Source organism: Archocentrus centrarchus, chromosome 12 (genome assembly GCF_007364275.1).
Source record: "Archocentrus centrarchus isolate MPI-CPG fArcCen1 chromosome 12, fArcCen1, whole genome shotgun sequence".
Classification (NCBI taxonomy): domain Eukaryota; kingdom Metazoa; phylum Chordata; class Actinopteri; order Cichliformes; family Cichlidae; genus Archocentrus; species Archocentrus centrarchus.
This window is the reverse complement of record NC_044357.1, coordinates 9,173,939-9,192,805: the sequence shown is the minus strand read 5'-3', so window position 1 is coordinate 9,192,805 and position 18,867 is coordinate 9,173,939. Positions and strand designations below refer to the sequence as shown.

General features: G+C 42.1%; 1 protein-coding gene across 1 annotated transcript; it reads left to right on the top strand.

The window, feature by feature from the left end:
* Nucleotides 1–11,042: 11,042 nt before the first annotated feature.
* Nucleotides 11,043–13,815, top strand: LOC115789005 (uncharacterized). Its single transcript, XM_030742152.1, has 2 exons — nt 11,043–12,769; nt 13,113–13,815. The coding sequence occupies exon 1, from the start codon at nt 11,146–11,148 to the stop codon at nt 12,370–12,372; it is 1,227 nt and encodes a 408-aa protein (XP_030598012.1). The 5' UTR covers nt 11,043–11,145; the 3' UTR covers nt 12,373–12,769; nt 13,113–13,815.
* The last annotated feature ends 5,052 nt before the right edge of the window (nt 13,816–18,867 follow it).

The window sequence follows — 18,867 nt, the reverse complement described above, 5'->3', positions numbered from 1 at the left end:
GGTTCAACATTAAATCCTATGGAATGGAAGGTCACTCAAGCTCATACGTATGTGATGGCAGACAGATCACTGGTGCATGCCCATGCTTCTTTATTATTTGGTCTGTTGATAAAGAATGTGGAGTCATATCATATATATCATAATAGTCAATTTAGTCAGTAGTCAAGATATAAATGACTTGTTATTGTCCTGAAAAGAAAATTATACAGTGCTTTTAAAAGGTATTATAGGTACATAAATGCTACAAGTGGGTGATTTTAGCCCATTGGCAGGTAGTTGCTAGGCAACTTGAGGACATCATAATGTGTGATACAGATAAGACCCTTCAGGGGCCTAAGCTGTACCTGTGTGCCAAGTTTGGCTGCCTAACCCCTGGTCATGTAGGAAATGGAGACAGTAAGACAGACATTTTTATGTATTGTTGTAAGATAAAGATGCTTAATGGAAGAAAAACACTGGGTTTAAATAAATTATACATTTTATAAACTTGTACACGCCAATGCTACAGTATTTTTTGGCCTGTTCGTCCTATACTTAATCACATTGAGAAAAATGAAAAAAAAAAATGGGGGTGGTAGATGTTTATATGGATAAATAGAAGACAAGTGTGGGACTGATTGCATGTTTATATACAGCAGAAGGCATTTACATCTATATGTGATTAAGGGACCATGTTAGTCATCCATTACCTAAAATAAAAGTGCACTGCTGCACTCATCAGCCAAACACTGTCCACCCCCATTAAGTGTATAGTGAAAAACTGGTATGCAAGATATTGTTCTATCAAACATGCACCCACACAGAAGAGGATTTAATAACTTAAGTTTCATTATGGCTCCATATTTACATGCCTTATGGCTTACCTATACATGTCAATAACATGCACCTGGCAAAAATGACATGACCAGGCAACATGATGACATATTATAGAAATCATAATCATGTTTTGTGGATATAAATTAGATATTGTTGTAGAAAAGAAAAATATGCTTTTATGAGGTGCATAAATGCTAAAAACTGAGGATTTTAGGCCTTTGGTATGTGGTTGCTAGGCAACATGATCGCATTATAACATTTGAGGTAGATAAGAACCTTCAGGTCCTCAAGATGTGCAGTTCCTATGTGCCCGGGTTGCTGAGCTCCTGATTGTGTAGGAGACTGCAGATAGACAGGTTTGCTGTGTTACAGTAAGATAAACATGGTGCTCTGTGGCCGACATGAATGGAGCATTCAGTGATGAAAGTTTGTCACTGAAAGCTTCAAAGCTGACAAATCATCACGAGATTTATTTTTTTTTTTAATTGATATTTCAGAGATCAAGAATTGCGGCATTTCATGACTAAGTAAGACAATACTTGACTTGAGTCTGCCAAAAATAATCAGGGTTTGTAACAAACAACAGTAAGCCACCGGAGTACTTTTAAATCCAAGGCGTGAATCAGGAATCTGCAACAGATTAGAATTTGAAGAGACGCCCAGGAGACAACCTGCCTGATTGGTTTCATTTCTAGCTGCAAAATCTTCTCTCTTACAAGTACATATGGCAAACATGGCTTCTTGGAGGATAAACACTGTCTTTTATGTGATAACAAAGATAAAACAGGCTTTAGAAATGGCCGGGAGACTTGGGCGGCTGGGCAGGGGCGTGTGTGTGCATCAGTGTGGTCTAGCAGCTGGGAAAAGCCTCCTCCTTGACCTTACGTGTCTGAAACCTGTTGCTGTACCCCTCGAGATAGAAAGACACATGGAGCGGGGCATATGGTATAACGTAAATATCACTCCTTTGTTTATCACCTGATTCTAATTAACTATGTCGTCATGTTTGCTTTATTCTTCTTTTGCTTTCCCTCTCTTTTTCCTTAACTTGTTCTCTCGTGTTGTTGCTGTCTGGGCTCTGCAGTTTCCCTCATAGTCACTTTTTTTTTAATGTTTTTTAAAATGTATGTCATGTCTCTGTAAGGTTGAGGTGCAGGATCAAACAGAGCAAACACACACACACACACACACACACACACACACAGTCTCCCTGTGCCCAGGCCTGCAGCAGTCCTAATTTGTACATTGCATCCATCACTTTCAGCTCTCTACCATCTGTTTCTATGTGTGTAAGTTCATTTTTGAGTATGATGAAATCCACCAGAGTCCGTCCATTCCACTGTGCTTATTACTAAAAAGACCCGCGATCCTCTTATTGTGCTCAGGAACCCTCGTTGTGTCAAACTCATGTAAAAAAAAAAAAAAAAAAAAAAAAAAAAGAGTAAGTATGATGCATCAGTGGGAGATTCAAATTTCCTTTTCATCCTCCCAGGGCATCTAGTCTTTTGTTTATATGATTACTTGGGTGTTCTGTAAACGACATATCAAGTACAATTACTTTGAAATGTGTTCAAGACACTGATACCCCTCCTCTTTCCCCCTTTCGCCCTCCCTCATAAAGTTCAAGGGCTGGCATTCCTAGGCCAAGATGTCTTTATTATTTGGTGGTACAGCTTCAGAGATGTAAAACATCTCATTTAAGTCCATATTTGAACAAGGAAACCTGGATTGGAACTTGGATAACTGAGACAAATTTGTACACTTCTTCATTCAGAGAACCTGGAATCAAGTCTGCATATATAACACGTGTAGACCTCTTGGAAGAGCTTGATGTATTTTTATTGCAACTCTAACATGACTTAATGCGCTCTTGCCTTTACCCGTAATGCATAACGAGGCCCGACTTTAAAAGCGAGGCATTTATTCAAGACAGATGTTTCACACTGATTATAAACCTCAGTGATATCTCAGTTACTGTGTTCAGCGGCACCAAGCCACGCATCGTTTCTCCTATTTCTGCAGTGCGCCTGACATGTTTCTGAAATCTGTTTGCTGTGTCATTTTTTCAGTGTTGTACTTGGGTATGTTTGGTTAGAGTTTTGGTTTGTTGAGGCATGTGGTGAGGCTCAGTATGCGGTTTCTGTTTTGACTACATCGGGATCTATCGGACCTGTGTCGGACCTCAAATGAAACGTACACCATCAGCTTCACACGTTCACAGCTCCTCTGTTTGCTCAGAGAGTCTTGTGGCTGTGCTACCTGACCGCAGCAGCAGCTGTGAATATTTTACATCCTGGTGAGATGGAGGGAGAGAGAGGTTGCAAGCTCGGAAAGACGTGGGTTTGGAGGAGAGGTGAATAACTGAAAGAACCTCAGTCCTGGGGGCATTTACAGCAGCCGAGGGGGGGGAGAAAGAAGGAGGAGGGGAGATGTTTGCTGAGAGGGCAGCAGTTTGAACGGGATGCCAAAGGGTGAGAGGAGAGGGGGTGAGCGGGTGAGAGGAAGGAGCTGCTAGAAAATTTGGAGCTGGAGAGCAGTGGTAGGGGGTGACTTGAAGGGGTTTTTGCAGGCGTAAAGAGGACTGGGGGGGCAAAGGAGTTTGGGGGCAATCATTGGAAGCAGTCCAAGGGAGTTCCTGGAACTCAGAAGGTAAACCAGGAGTTCTCCACTGCTCATGTTCAGCTCATTTCTTTCTTTCAGTCTTTGAGTCCTCTAAACCTCAGCTACTCGGTCCTTATCCACGTTGATTCAAAACAATATTTTGCAAATAAATTAATTCAATTACCTGGAATAGTGTGAAATGCATGACTTACTGTATATTACAAAAAAACCTCAAACTTTGCAGCCTTTTGTTAATTGAAAACTGAATAGTTACCCTGTTTGTTTGAGACAGTTATTTAAAAGACAGAGAGAAAATGCAGACAAACTCAGTTCAATATTTTATGCTACAGTCACACTTGGAAAGAATTGCAGTTGGAGACCAACATGACCAAAATTATTATGACTGTGTACAATGAACTTGGGATTTCGTTGGCTCTGAAATGGTTGCTTCGAAGACATGGACCTGACCTGCGGCCAGTAGTAGTCAGTTGCTGTCTTCAAAGCAATTTTATGTGGAGACGGCAACAAGATCGACTCAGGGCTCCAACATTCTTCTGCGCTGGTCCTACACATGACCTTCACATGGCTTTACACACCGTTACCTGCATGTTGTAGCTGTTTAATCTCACCAGGTAGCAGTGTAACAACCAACCAGCCTGTGGGCTATTTTGCTGTGATTGGTCCATCTGCAGCCACTGTCTGTGCTTTTCATTCTGTTTTTATTTTCATTTTTATCTTTGATGGATCCACGTTTCCACCCATCAGTGTTTGACCAGTGCATAGTGTCATCCACACTGAGCTACATGCTGTAGAGTTTTGGCTTGGGTTGGGCTTTTAGGCACAGAGTGGCTAAGACTGATTGCAACATGTTGGCAATCTGTCTCCATTTGCAAAGTAGGTGGCAATTGCAAACGTTTGCCAATCTGTCTTAGACTGAGGGCAGTCAGTCCAAATCAGACCAGGATTGCTTGGAGTCAGGTTGCTAACCACTTCGTCCACATTGTCTTGCAAATGAAAGTGGTTGCCAAGAGGTTGAGCATGCAACAACCTCAACCTCAATCAATGAGTCCATATCATGATGATATTGGTGTTTTTAGTCTTGCTGGTGAAACACGATGTAACCCAGGTTACAAATATTGCAGTAATGCAATAGAAAATCGTCACACTAAATTACATTAAATATTAAGTTTTAATTATATAATTTATGTTGCAGATAACTTGTAAAAGAAGGTTGAAACATTAGTATTAAGCTCACCAAACAAAAAGTGAGTTGTGGGTATGCCCCTTTAACGTGCCCTTCCCCCCTCTTCCTGTGAGCGTAGTGTTGGAGGAAAAAACAGTTAGCGATACCAGAGAGGTGATGTAGCTGTGTGGATCGAGAACATTTTCCCTGGAAATACGGAGGTTTTCTGATCCAAAGGGAAATCAGTGACTATTGAGAGCCTAAGAACAATAACCAGAGAAGTTTTGGTGAGTTTCATGATGTTTCTTTTGTATTTGAGAAAAGTGTGTTTTAGACGAGCAAATGGAGTAAACGAGACCCCGAAGTTAATCGGTAAAAGTGGAAAACTGATCGCTTTAATGATAACGTTGTGTTTTGAGTTAATGTGCATAACCAAACGTGAATATGTGTATAGCTTATGTTAAGATTTAAGTGTGCGTTTCATTGCAAACGATGTTAGCCGCGAGAGGAAAAAAGCTGCCGCCATTTTCCTTTCCTTTCTCTTCTCACAAGGAGGCAGAAAGAGTGTATTCTGTTCTTGTAATGATTCCTATATAGTAAATTAAGTTTTCTGCATGGCCTGTTATGCAGGCCAGGTTTTTAGTGTGTGCTTCAGTTGTCGGGAAGAGCTTTCTGGGTGTCGGACGAGGCCTGGATCTCTCTCTCCCTTTTCTTCGTGCGGTGGCTGCAGACGACCCGCACACACACACACAGGATATTGGATGGCGAGCCTGACCCATGAGACTCGAGCTTAAAGACTGACAGCAACCGGATCGACAGAATACGGTTTGATATTGCTCATATAGTGAGACAATTTTGTGTGCTTCTGCTTGCTGCTTTATGGCAGCAGGATTCCGGATTTCCCCTTTTCTGATCTGAATTGAACTATTGAACTGAACTGGATCAATCTGAATTGAACTATTGAACTGAACTGGATCAATCTGAATCGAACTATTGAACTGAACTGGATCAATCTGAATCGAACTATTGAACTGAACTGAATTAATCTGAAACTGTTGAACTGAATCCAAGTTATTGTATTGAATACTGTTATATTTCATGCTGTTGTTGTGTTAAAGTGGGTTCTACTCATACTCAATTGGTATTCTGAGTTGAGTGCGATCTATTTGACATTAATTGTAAGTGTTCCTGTTTAATGCTTTTTGTTTTATTAAAAGTGCCGGCTTTCCATTTAAGGGTCCCTGGTTCTGGTCTCTTCACTGTGCTTTGCTCCACTGCTCCAGCGAACCTAGAACTGGTCCAGTAGCTCATACATCTGTCTGATTGTGACACAAGTGCTACATATAAAGTGGCGAGCCAGCCAGGAGCGGTTCAGCGAGTACAGTGCTAGAGATCAGAGACCTTCAAAGTGAGTAAAACATGGAAGTCGTGCAGCAGAGTAATGTGAAAATTCCCAATTCAGTGATGGTCAGTGGGTTGTCTGGTACAGAAGCTGATGAAGAACTGTTTGATTTCCTCAAGCAGTATGGTTCCATACAAAGAATAATACCAGTAAACACCCCAGGTACAGATCGAGGTAAGCAGGTCATCGTGGAATATGTACATGGCACAGCTGTTCAGTCATTATCATCTTTGTTGCCACACAAGGTGTTATCTAAGACACTGACAGACGTTCTGTATCTTATTGAGGCCCTACCTGCTGTATACACACCAGTAGTCAGTAAGACAGCTACACAGACTTACCTTGCAGAGCTAAGAGACATAGCCAAACAGACTGGTAAAGATTTTGCCACTGTTTTAAGAGAAGAACTCACTTCCATCGGTAAAGCTGTTGACTCTGACAACACAGACACCCAAGCAGAGCACATGGAACCAGACCTACCTGACACTCCAGACTCACATGTCCCAGTGGCTGCTGTGCAAGTTAGTTCTCAACCTTGTGGTGCTCCAGAACAGCAGATTCAGCCACCGGGGTGGAGTTGGTCCCCACCACCAGTGCCTAGCGAGAAAAGGACAACTGCTCTAAGCTTTGCTGATGTCAGTCCGCCTGAACTACAGAAGGTAATAGTGGAGCATATAGTGCGGACAGAAGATGCTGCTACACAGATGATGCACAACTCCCCAAGACTCAGGCCTTTTTCTGGGCGGTGCCCTCGTCCCAGCAATGAAGTAGATTACGAGACTTGGCGGTCTAATGTTGAACTTCTTTTAAAAGATACCAGACAACCAGATCTTCAGAAGGCACGGCGACTTTTGGAAAGTCTGTCGTCCCCTGCTATTGACATAGTGAAACATCTGACATTCGAATCACCTCCCAGTGTGTACTTAGAAATCCTCGACTCTGCCTATGGTACAGTTGAGGATGGTGATGATCTCTTTGCAAAGTACCTCAATACCATGCAAAATCATGGTGAGGAGCCCTCAACCTACCTCCAGCGATTACAGGTGATGTTGAATACCACCTTCAGGAGGGGAGGTGTAGGTGCAGGAGACCTTGACAGACAACTTCTCAAGCAGTTTATAAGAGGATGTTGGGACAATCATTTAATAGCTGAACTACAGCTGGAGCAAAAGAAGCAAAATCCACCCACCTTTGCAGGACTGCTTCTCCTGCTTCGCACTGCAGAAGATAAGCGTGCTTCCAAAGCATCCCGCATGAAACAGCACTTAAGTGCTTCAAGGCCAAGAGTGCTTTCGCACTACCAAGGCGTTGCTCCATGTAGCCTAGAAACATACCCTCCGTCACTTTCAGTAGACCACTCTACACCTGAAATCCAGCAAATAAAGAAGCAGATTGCTGATCTGCAGTCTCAGCTCACACGGTTCACTCAGAAAAGTAGTGAAAGAGCTGAAAAGACACAACCTCTCAAGCTAAAAGCTCCCAACTCAACAACAGTCAAACCCCCGCTTGACAGCTCAAGGTTGCATAAGATCCAAGCCCCTGACCAAGTCACAAACAACTCAAGAAACCGACCTAAAGCCTGGTATTGCTTTAGGTGTGGTGAAGATGGGCATATCAAACCACAATGTGAAAGTGAACCAAATCCCTCTTTAGTGGCTTTAAAAAGGAGGCAACTGAAGGAAAGACAACTAGCATGGGACACTAGGAAAGGGATCACAGATTGTGACACTTTAAACTAGAAGCAGTTTCCATTGAGGGACAAATGGAGACTGAAGCACAGGTAAAATGTCCCAAAAAAGGACGACGCTCATCTAGTGTGCGCTCTAAGAGCAACAGACATTTGGTAACTTTGCCAAAAGGATTGGTTGGCGCAAAATGTACAGCACAGGTGATCATAGGAGATCAAGAATCTAGCTGTCTACTGGATACAGGTTCTCAAGTCACAACCGTCCCTAAATCGTTCTACCAGGAGAACTTGTCCAAATTACCAATTCATCCCTTAAATGACTTGCTAGAAGTAGAGGGAGCAAATGGTCAGAATGTGCCTTATCTTGGGTACGTTGAAACAACAGTCCGGTTTCCTAAGAGCTTATTGGGTGCAGACATTGACGTGCCAACCCTAGCCCTGATCGTACCCGATGTACGTCCAGGTTTTTCATCACCATTGATCGGCACCAATGCCTTAGATGTCTTTTATGAGCAGTACACAAACATTGCTTCCCAAACCCATCATTTACTTCCCTATGGCTACAAAGTGGTCTTAAAGACCTTGGAAGCCAGGAAAAGGCATCAGGCTGACTGTAGCCTGGCGGAAGTGAAACTGCGTAGCACGGACCCTCAAACCATTGAGGCTGGTCAGACAACAGTTTTGGAGGGGTCAATAAGCTGCCGAATCCGAAATGTTGGGAAGTGGGTGATGGTCGAATCTCCAAGGTCAACCTCCCTACCTGGCGGCTTACTAGTCACTGACGGGCTAGCAACCCTGCCATCCAAACTGCCATGCTGCATACCAGTGGTCCTCAAAAATGAGTCAGACCATGCTATTACTCTTTCACCAAAGACTGTGATAGCAGAAATACATGCCATTCAGAGTGTTCGGTCTATTGACCAAGGCAAAGTCCTTTCTGCCAATCCTGAGCACGAATCAAAGTTGAACTTTGACTTTGGAAACTCTCCCATACCCAGTGAGTGGAAGGAGAGAATAACTGACAAATTGAATTCCATGCCAGAGGTGTTTTCACACCACGATCTCGATTTTGGCCGCACCAATAAAATAAAACATCACATAAATCTTTGCGATGAGACACCTTTTAAACACAGAGCAAGGCCAATCCACCCTCAAGATATAGAGGCTGTACGTAACCACCTACAGCAACTTCTTGATGCAGAAGTCATCAGAGAATCTGAATCACCCTTCTCTTCTCCAATTGTGGTGGTCAAGAAAAAGAATGGTGATGTCAGACTCTGTATAGACTACCGAAAGCTGAATCTCCAAACGGTAAAGGACTCTTATGCCCTGCCTAACTTGGAGGAATCTTTTTCAGCATTGACTGGGTCCAAATGGTTCTCTGTTTTGGACCTCAAATCTGGTTTTTACCAGATAGAAATGGAAGAATCAGACAAGCACAAAACTGCGTTTGTCTGCCCCCTAGGATTCTTTGAATTCAATAGGATGCCTCAAGGGATCACGAATGCCCCAAGCACTTTCCAGAGGCTCATGGAGCGTTGCATGGGGGAGCTGAACTTGAAACAAGCATTGGTTTTTCTGGATGATCTCATTGTCTTCTCCTCAACATTGGAGGAGCATGAGGAAAGACTGCTGCGGGTTCTCTCCCGTCTGAAGGAGTATGGCCTGAAACTGTCTCCAGAAAAATGCAAGTTTTTCCAGAGCTCAGTGAAATACTTAGGCCACATTATCTCCGAAGAAGGCATTGAGACAGATCCTGAAAAGATTGCAGCTTTAAAAACCTGGCCAAAACCAAACAATCTGAAGGAGTTGAGAACATTCTTGGGCTTCTGTGGTTATTACCGCAGATTCATCAAGGACTATTCAAAGGTCGTGAAACCCCTCAATGAACTCACTGCAGGTTACCCACCCTCACGAAAACACTCTGGTGCCCATGCAGCAGCTGGGAAATACCACAATCCTAAAGACTCTTTTGGGAATAGATGGACTCTGGCTTGCCAAGAAGCATTTGACTCCATTATTGTGAAGTTAACTACTGCTCCTGTTCTAGGGTTTGCTGACCCTAAACTGCCTTATGTTCTGCACACAGACGCTAGCGTTTCAGGTCTTGGTGCCGCTCTTTACCAGGAGCAACAGGGCCAGAAGCGGGTTATAGCCTACGCAAGCCGGGGTTTGTCTAGATGTGAAACAAGGTACCCTGCCCACAAGTTGGAGTTTCTTGCCCTTAAATGGGCAGTAACTGAAAAATTCCAAGACTACCTTTATGGCAGTCCATTCCTGGTTGTCACTGATAGCAACCCGCTAACATATATTCTCACCTCTGCCAAGCTTGATGCTACAAGCTACAGATGGTTAGCAGCTCTGTCAACGTTCGATTTCCAGTTGCAGTACAGAGCAGGAAAGCAAAACCAGGATGCAGATGGGCTGTCCAGACGACCCCATGAAATCCAACCTGATGATATGCTGTCAAAGAAAGAGCTAGAAAGAATACAGCAGTTCACAAAGAGACATCTTAGTGAAAGTGCAGTCAAAGCCATATGTGAGAAGCATCTAGTCCATCATCTCTCGGCTGATAGGCCTGAAGAGCCAGTGCCTAGCACCTCTTTAGTCTTATCACTCGCTCACCATCCGAAAGCCATTCCAGAAAGCTTTCAGGATGAAGAGCAGCTTGGTGGCTTGCCTGTCATCCCTCACTTTACAGCATCTGAATTGAGGAGCAAACAGCAGGATGACGTGTGCATCCGAACAGTGCTCAACCAGATGGAGTCGGGGGAGAGACCTCCACCATCCCTCAGAACAGAAGCCCCTGAGCTGGGTCTTCTATTGAGAGAGTGGAATCGACTTATAGTCAGAGATGGTGTACTGTACCGAAAGCGACAAGAGGGCGCATCAACACAATATCAGTTAGTGTTGCCTGAAGAGTTGAGATCCTTAGTCCTAAAGAGTCTGCATGATGACATGGGACACATGGGTGTAGAGCGAACCATAGACCTAGTTCGCAAACGGTTTTACTGGCCTAAGATGGCCATTGAAGTAGAGAGCAAAATCAAAACTTGCGACCGCTGCATACGGCGCAAGGTTTCACCAGAAAAGGCTGCCCCACTTCTGAACATCATAGCTACACGCCCCCTTGAGCTTGTATGCATGGACTTTCTCACCTTAGAGCCAGACTCAAGTAACACCAAAGATATTCTGGTCATCACAGACCACTTTACAAAATATGCAGTGGCCATACCTACCCCGAACCAAAAGGCAAAGACTGTTGCCAAGTGTTTGTGGGAGCACTTTGTTGTTCATTATGGTATTCCAGAAAGACTCCATAGTGATCAAGGCCCAGACTTTGAGTCGCATATGATTAAGGAACTTTGTGAGTTGGCTGGTATTCAAAAGATACGTACTACACCATACCATCCAAGGGGGAATCCAGTTGAGCGTTTCAACAGGACCCTGTTGAATATGTTGGGTACGCTTGATAACAAGAAAAAGAGCCATTGGCGGGAATATGTCAAGCCTTTAGTACATGCTTATAACTGTACTAAAAATGAGGTCACTGGCTTCACCCCCTATGAACTTATGTTCGGGCGGCAACCAAGATTGCCGGTTGATTTGGCCTTCGGCCTACCAGTCACTCATCAGTCTGTGTCACACTCACAATATGTTCGCAGTCTGAAATCACACCTCGAAGAGAGCTACAGAGTAGCAACAGAAATGGCAAGGAAAACGGCAGATCGCAATAAAGCAAGATTTGACAAACAGGTTGTCGAATCCACTTTGGAAGCAGGTGACAGAGTTTTGGTTAGAAATGTTCGGCTCAGAGGCAAGAACAAGCTGGCTGACAAGTGGGAGTCAGATGTGTATATTGTAGTGAGACAGTCAGGTGACATTCCAGTCTATGTTGTGAGGCCTGAGACTAAAGATGGCCCATTAAGAACTCTCCACCGTGATTTGTTATTACCTTGTGGATTCCTTTCTGCTACCTCAGCTGAAATTGAGAACCCTGTAAAGGAAAAACCCAGGCGACCAAAGACTCGTCAGTACTCAAGGACTGACAATTCAGATCACTCAGAGGAGCGAGAATCTGATTCAGGAGATAGCTACCCTTTCCTCTATGGTTACAGGGATATAATGGTGGAAACTGCAGACCCCCGTCATACCCCTGTGGTTGGTCCATCACTTATGGTTGGCAGCACACCTGAACCACCTCATGTGCCTGTAGTTGAACAGGCCTCAGACATAGTTCCTCATTGCACCACTCCAAGAGCAACTGCTGTGACTAACCTACCCAATGTGAGCCTAGAGGATAGCACCTTGCACAAACTGAGTTCTTTGGAGGTAAATCCACCAGAAACCAATCCAGTCGAGAACGACACACTTGGAACAGACTCTGACGAGAGGACTTTCCCAGGCCAAGATGCTGAAACACACAGCCAATCTGAGGAAGATCGAGTTAGCACTCCTCCAGACACAAACCATGATGAAACTAGACAAACTGATCATACTGGAGACTGTGACAATGACTATTTAAGGAGATCTACCAGACGCAGAGTACCTGCACAGAGACTGACTTATCCCGAGCTGGGGAACCCATTGGTCACAGTAGTCCAATCATTATTCCACAGTTTAAGTGCAGTGATTACAGACTCTTTGAATGAGCCTACACAATCTAGAGTGTTGACAGTGTAATTATGTCATGCACAGGGACGTGCATGGGAAAAGGAGGGGAGGATGTAACCCAGGTTACAAATATTGCAGTAATGCAATAGAAAATCGTCACACTAAATTACATTAAATATTAAGTTTTAATTATATAATTTATGTTGCAGATAACTTGTAAAAGAAGGTTGAAACATTAGTATTAAGCTCACCAAACAAAAAGTGAGTTGTGGGTATGCCCCTTTAACGTGCCCTTCCCCCCTCTTCCTGTGAGCGTAGTGTTGGAGGAAAAAACAGTTAGCGATACCAGAGAGGTGATGTAGCTGTGTGGATCGAGAACATTTTCCCTGGAAATACGGAGGTTTTCTGATCCAAAGGGAAATCAGTGACTATTGAGAGCCTAAGAACAATAACCAGAGAAGTTTTGGTGAGTTTCATGATGTTTCTTTTGTATTTGAGAAAAGTGTGTTTTAGACGAGCAAATGGAGTAAACGAGACCCCGAAGTTAATCGGTAAAAGTGGAAAACTGATCGCTTTAATGATAACGTTGTGTTTTGAGTTAATGTGCATAACCAAACGTGAATATGTGTATAGCTTATGTTAAGATTTAAGTGTGCGTTTCATTGCAAACGATGTTAGCCGCGAGAGGAAAAAAGCTGCCGCCATTTTCCTTTCCTTTCTCTTCTCACAAGGAGGCAGAAAGAGTGTATTCTGTTCTTGTAATGATTCCTATATAGTAAATTAAGTTTTCTGCATGGCCTGTTATGCAGGCCAGGTTTTTAGTGTGTGCTTCAGTTGTCGGGAAGAGCTTTCTGGGTGTCGGACGAGGCCTGGATCTCTCTCTCCCTTTTCTTCGTGCGGTGGCTGCAGACGACCCGCACACACACACACAGGATATTGGATGGCGAGCCTGACCCATGAGACTCGAGCTTAAAGACTGACAGCAACCGGATCGACAGAATACGGTTTGATATTGCTCATATAGTGAGACAATTTTGTGTGCTTCTGCTTGCTGCTTTATGGCAGCAGGATTCCGGATTTCCCCTTTTCTGATCTGAATTGAACTATTGAACTGAACTGGATCAATCTGAATTGAACTATTGAACTGAACTGGATCAATCTGAATCGAACTATTGAACTGAACTGGATCAATCTGAATCGAACTATTGAACTGAACTGAATTAATCTGAAACTGTTGAACTGAATCCAAGTTATTGTATTGAATACTGTTATATTTCATGCTGTTGTTGTGTTAAAGTGGGTTCTACTCATACTCAATTGGTATTCTGAGTTGAGTGCGATCTATTTGACATTAATTGTAAGTGTTCCTGTTTAATGCTTTTTGTTTTATTAAAAGTGCCGGCTTTCCATTTAAGGGTCCCTGGTTCTGGTCTCTTCACTGTGCTTTGCTCCACTGCTCCAGCGAACCTAGAACTGGTCCAGTAGCTCATACATCTGTCTGATTGTGACACAAGTGCTACAACGGCAGTTATTAATCTCAGTATTTTGTATGCAGTTATCAGGAAACATCTGACATATTTCTTTATGATGTTTAAAATAAAATGTTTTTTCCTTGGTAAACTCAGTTTCTATGAAGATGGATTCTATGTGATTCTTATCCACATTTCATTTCAATTCAATTTTATTTATATAGCGCCAAATCACAACAAACAGTCACCTCAAGGCAGTTTATATTGTGGGTATAGACCCTACAATAATCACAGAGAAAACCCAACAGTCAAAACGACCCCCTACGAGCAAGCACTTGGCGACAGTGGAAAGGAAAAACTCCCTTTTAACAGAAAGAAACCTCCGACAGAACCAGGCTCAGAGAAGGGCAGCCATCTGCCACGACCAGTTGTGGCTGAGGGGAGAGAGACAGGAGAAAAGACATTCTGTGGAAGACAGAGATTAATAATAACTAGTGAATAAATGCAGAGTGGGGTATAAACAGAGTAAAAAGAGGTGAATGAAAAGAAACACTCAGTGCATCACAAGAACCTCTTCCAGCAGCCTAGGCCTATTGCAGCATACGTAGCTAAGGGAGGGTTCAGGGTCACCTGATCTAGCCCTAATTATAAGCTTTAACATTAAGGAAAGTTTTAAGCCTTTAGGGCATTCCCTACAGGAGACAGCAATAGGCATGTCCCCCAAGCAAAAAGGAGCACCGACAGAGAAACTAAAGTACTGTACGGCCAACATTTGCAGACTTGATTTAGTTTTTTTGTTTAAGGACACTTGATTGTCCTTCGAGAACTGATTGATTCAAGAGCTGAAGAAACCTTTTGGATGAGAGGTGAAATGTCTTCGAGAAGACCAGTTGCCTTTTTTCAAGCTGCAGAGACACTTGATAGTGTTGAAAAGCACGTCAAAACTTTAAGTTAATAGCATAAATAACTGATGTCTAAATTATAGAAGACAAAATTTGTAATTTCATCTTATTTGTAAATGTGATTCATATGCATCATCACATCATTAATTTACCCCTTTCTTGCTCCTTGACACAAACTCGCAGGTTCAGAGGTGACCTGTACCTGGATCGCAGCCTCAGCTCCAGCGTCTTAAAAATCTCCTGAGGGCTTCAAGTTTCCTGCAACAGGTGGCTCAAACATTTGCCTTGGCCTGCGCTGAGGTGAGGCCTCTGTATATCAAATCAGAAAGCATGAGGAAAGGTAGACGAAGGGAAAGACAGAAATAAAAAAAATAAAAAAATAAACTTAAAGCCTGTCAGCAGAAGCAAGAAACATTTAGGAAAAATCATCTTGACGCAAGAGTCCTAACATGTGAGTCATGCCAAGCAGAGTTTGTTTCATCTTAATGCATTTGCTACATGAAGATAAAATCAAGAATGTAAACATATATTTTGTATTAATAGTCACGGCTTTGATAAACCTATGAAACATTTTCCAGAGCTAGAGCCAGAACAGGGCCAAATTATACTCCTGTCCTCTTCTTTCATCCTCTAGATCGACCTCACTTAATCCATTTTATTTCTACTTTCTCTGCTCTGCTTTACCTCTCCTCCCTTTTCCTCACCTTCACTCCCCCACCCCCTGCTCTCCAGAGGAATATGCCTGTAGCCCAAATGAAAATATATTTGTTGTTTTCGTTGGCCTTCTCTCCTCAAACTCCACTGGCGTGATTCAGCCTAAGACCCAGGGTCGCTGGAAGCAGCTATGGCAGCAGAAAGGCTCTATTAGTCCTTGATCACTGGCTGCCTGACAGCCGAGTCAACATGCAGGGCATTAGGGCCTGACATGGGATCAAATAAAGACTAATTTATTGGTTGGTTGTATACGGTAAAACCACATTAACCATTGCTTTTCCTGTTTTTTTGTTAAATATGTTGAAATGATTACATAAACAAGAGGGAAAGTTTCAAACTGTGATTTTTGTTTCATACCTTTTTATAAACGCCTTTTAAATTTAACAGTGAAAGAACCTATCAGTCTGTTAGGGAACTGTTACACAACACCTGCTACATAAGTGATTTGTGTGAATATCATATTGGTTTAATTTAAAGGCAACGTTACTAGCAACAATTTTTTTTTTTACTACTGGAAAGCATTTGCTGATTTTGAAGAAGGATTTAGTTGAATGTCATGTTTGGATTGTAGGGGGAAAGATTGTGGTACATAGCATCTGAAGCTGTTATGATAGAGAATGCCTTGAACATCTGCTATCGATTCATGTAAAAAAAGTGTCATTCAAAAGGTTTAAAATCACAATATCACTCACTTTGTTTTCCCCTGCACAGACCTCCAAACTAAATGTGAACTCGAGGAGTTTGTAGGATGTGTTTAATCCAATCTGACACCGCAATACCAGACACTCACAAAGCAATAATAGCAAACATATACAAGGTCTCTGTATTTCTAATGCTGTCTCTGTTCCTCATCATCTACTACATGAAACAAAGACCACAGTATTAAACATACAATTAGGTCAGTAATTTGTTGGACAAAGACAACATTTTTGTAGTTTTGCCTCTGTACACCACCAGAGAGACTTTTAAGTCACACAATCAAGATGATTGTCTTGATGATTAATCCTGGGGTTGAACAAAAGATTTAGCATTAACTTTTTTTTTTTTTTTTTTTTTTTTTACACAGTTCCCCATCTTCAGAGGCTCAAAAATAAGTGAACAAACTAACATAATTTTAAATATGAGGATTGTTTTTAATATTTGGATGAAAATCTTTTTCAGTCAATGACTGCCTGAAGTGTGGAACCCATGGACATCACCAGATGCTGTATTTCCCCATGAGAGGCTCTGCCAGGCCTTTACTGCAGCCTTCAGCTGCTGCTTGTTTGTGGGTCTCTGTCATCAGTTTTGTACTTTTTTTTTTTTTTTTTTTAATGGAAAACATGCTCTGTTGAGTTGAGATCAGGTGACTGATTTGGCCATTGAAGACATTTCTTTGTTTTGAGTAACTCTTGGGTTGCTTTTGCAGTATTTTTGGGTCATTAACCATTTGCACTGTGATGCGCTGTCTGATCAGTTCTGTAGCATTTGGCTGAATCTGAGCTGAGAGTATGTCCCTGTACACTTTTCATGAAGATCTGAATTCATTCTGCTACTTCTATCAGCAGTCACATCATCAATCAACTCTAGTGACTTGGTTCCACTGGCAGCAATGCATGTGCATGCCATAACATTGCTTCCACATCACCCTCCTAAAATAATGGCCCAAGTCATTTTTTTCAGGTTTTTCAGAAAACACAAAAAAACGGAACCAAACACTGAAAATATTATGATTTGGGCAAAAAATAATCTTCTTTAAAAAATGACTTAGGCCATTATTGTGAGAGGCTCCAGAACTGTGCAGGCTCTTCTAGATGTTTTCTGGCAAAGTCTAATCTGGCCTTCTTGTTCTCGAGTGTAACCAGTTTTTTTTTTTCCTGTCTGTTTCATTTCCATTTTGAAGGCATATCTTGGCAATGATTCACCTACATGTACCTCCTCAAGCGTATTCTTGACTTGGTTAGATGTTGTAAAGTTGTGTTTTTTAATCATGGAAGTCATTCTTTCCTAATGCCCTTGTCTGTGGTCTTTCAGGCTTTTGGCACTACTGAGCTGCTCACTGCATTCATTCAAAAATGTACCAAATTGTTGATTTTTTCTTTCAGCCAAATGATGGCCTCCCTCACGTACACCGACATTTCCTTGGGTGTCGTGTTTAAAATTACAGTGAACAGCACTGTGAAGCAACACTTCAAATCAGTTTCAGACACTTTGTTTGCTTCATTTGCCATGAATTATGTAAACAGACCTCACCTGGCCACAAAACCTCTTGTCAGTCAATTGTCCGAATATTTTTGAGGCTCTGAGAATGGTAGATTATGTATAAAAATGGAAAAAGTATCACTCAGAAATAGCCAGGAGCGATAGCATGTCTCATACAGTACATCTACCCATCAAAACACTCACCACCCATAGACTGCTCTTTCCCTTGCAGAACAGAGCAGCTGGAGAGACTTGCATGCAGCAAGAGCAAAAATGTTGCACAGTACAGTTTATCGTTTTCTTGAAAAAAGTTGCTAAAAGGTTTTGAAAAGTCTACATCTAGTGAAATGGACTTCAAGTTAGTAGCAGTGTGGTGAGGTGGAATGGGCCAACAACTGCTGTAAAATGTAAAACAGTCCATCACTTAGTTGCCATAAATCCATTTATTCAAATCTGGACAATTAGAACTTGTATGATGATCCAATATTTTCAGCATTCATGTATTCTCCAAAAAACAGTATCTCACTTTGTACTTTGTACAAATATATAAGGGGTGTGATGGCCAAACCTATGGCCACACTCCAGCAAAGTTGATAACTCCCTTATGCACTATTCATACAAATACCATTATTTAGTTTGCAATACATTGGTTGGTTTAAATGAATTTGTTCTGTTTGTAAGCGCGCACATTTAGTTCACTTGTATTTTTCTCAACCCATGGTTCATTTTTGTTTATGCTCATAATTAGTTTGTTTTTTCTTTACCGGTACTACCTGCTCTGATCCTGGGGAGTTGCCTGACAAGATGTTGGCCAGGGCTGACCACACCTGTACACACTGGATAAATTGGACTGCACCACCAGTTCTTGTAGAGGGGAGGGACTTAGTTTCTTTAGCTAAATAAAGCTTTCCATTTAAGTGAATAATTTGTGTATGGGAGCTTTAAGATTTTGCTTTTAGTGTTTTTTTGGTGTTTAGTTTATTAACAAGCTTAGCTGTACTGTGGTGTTTGGTTTAATTGGTGTATTCTGTTTAGTTAAACCTATTGTGTGTCAATGGTCTGATCAGCCAGCATATATACCCCTGTGTGTCATTTCTTAGGTGGGTCAGTTATGTTTTGTTTGTGCAGTGAATTTGTTTGTGCACATTTTTTTCAGTTTTGTTTCTTTGACCTCTTTTATGAGCTCAGCATTTTGTAACTTTGATTTTTTTTGGGTTAAAATAAAAAACCCTATTTTTCTAGTATTTCCTGTGACTCCTCTTGGTTTTCTGACTCGGTCCCCCACAGGGGGCTTGATA

What these genes read in the sequence shown, in the direction of transcription:
- LOC115789005 (XM_030742152.1), top strand. Translation starts at nt 11,146, where the DNA reads ATGTTGGGTACGCTTGATAACAAGAAAAAGAGCCATTGGCGGGAATAT.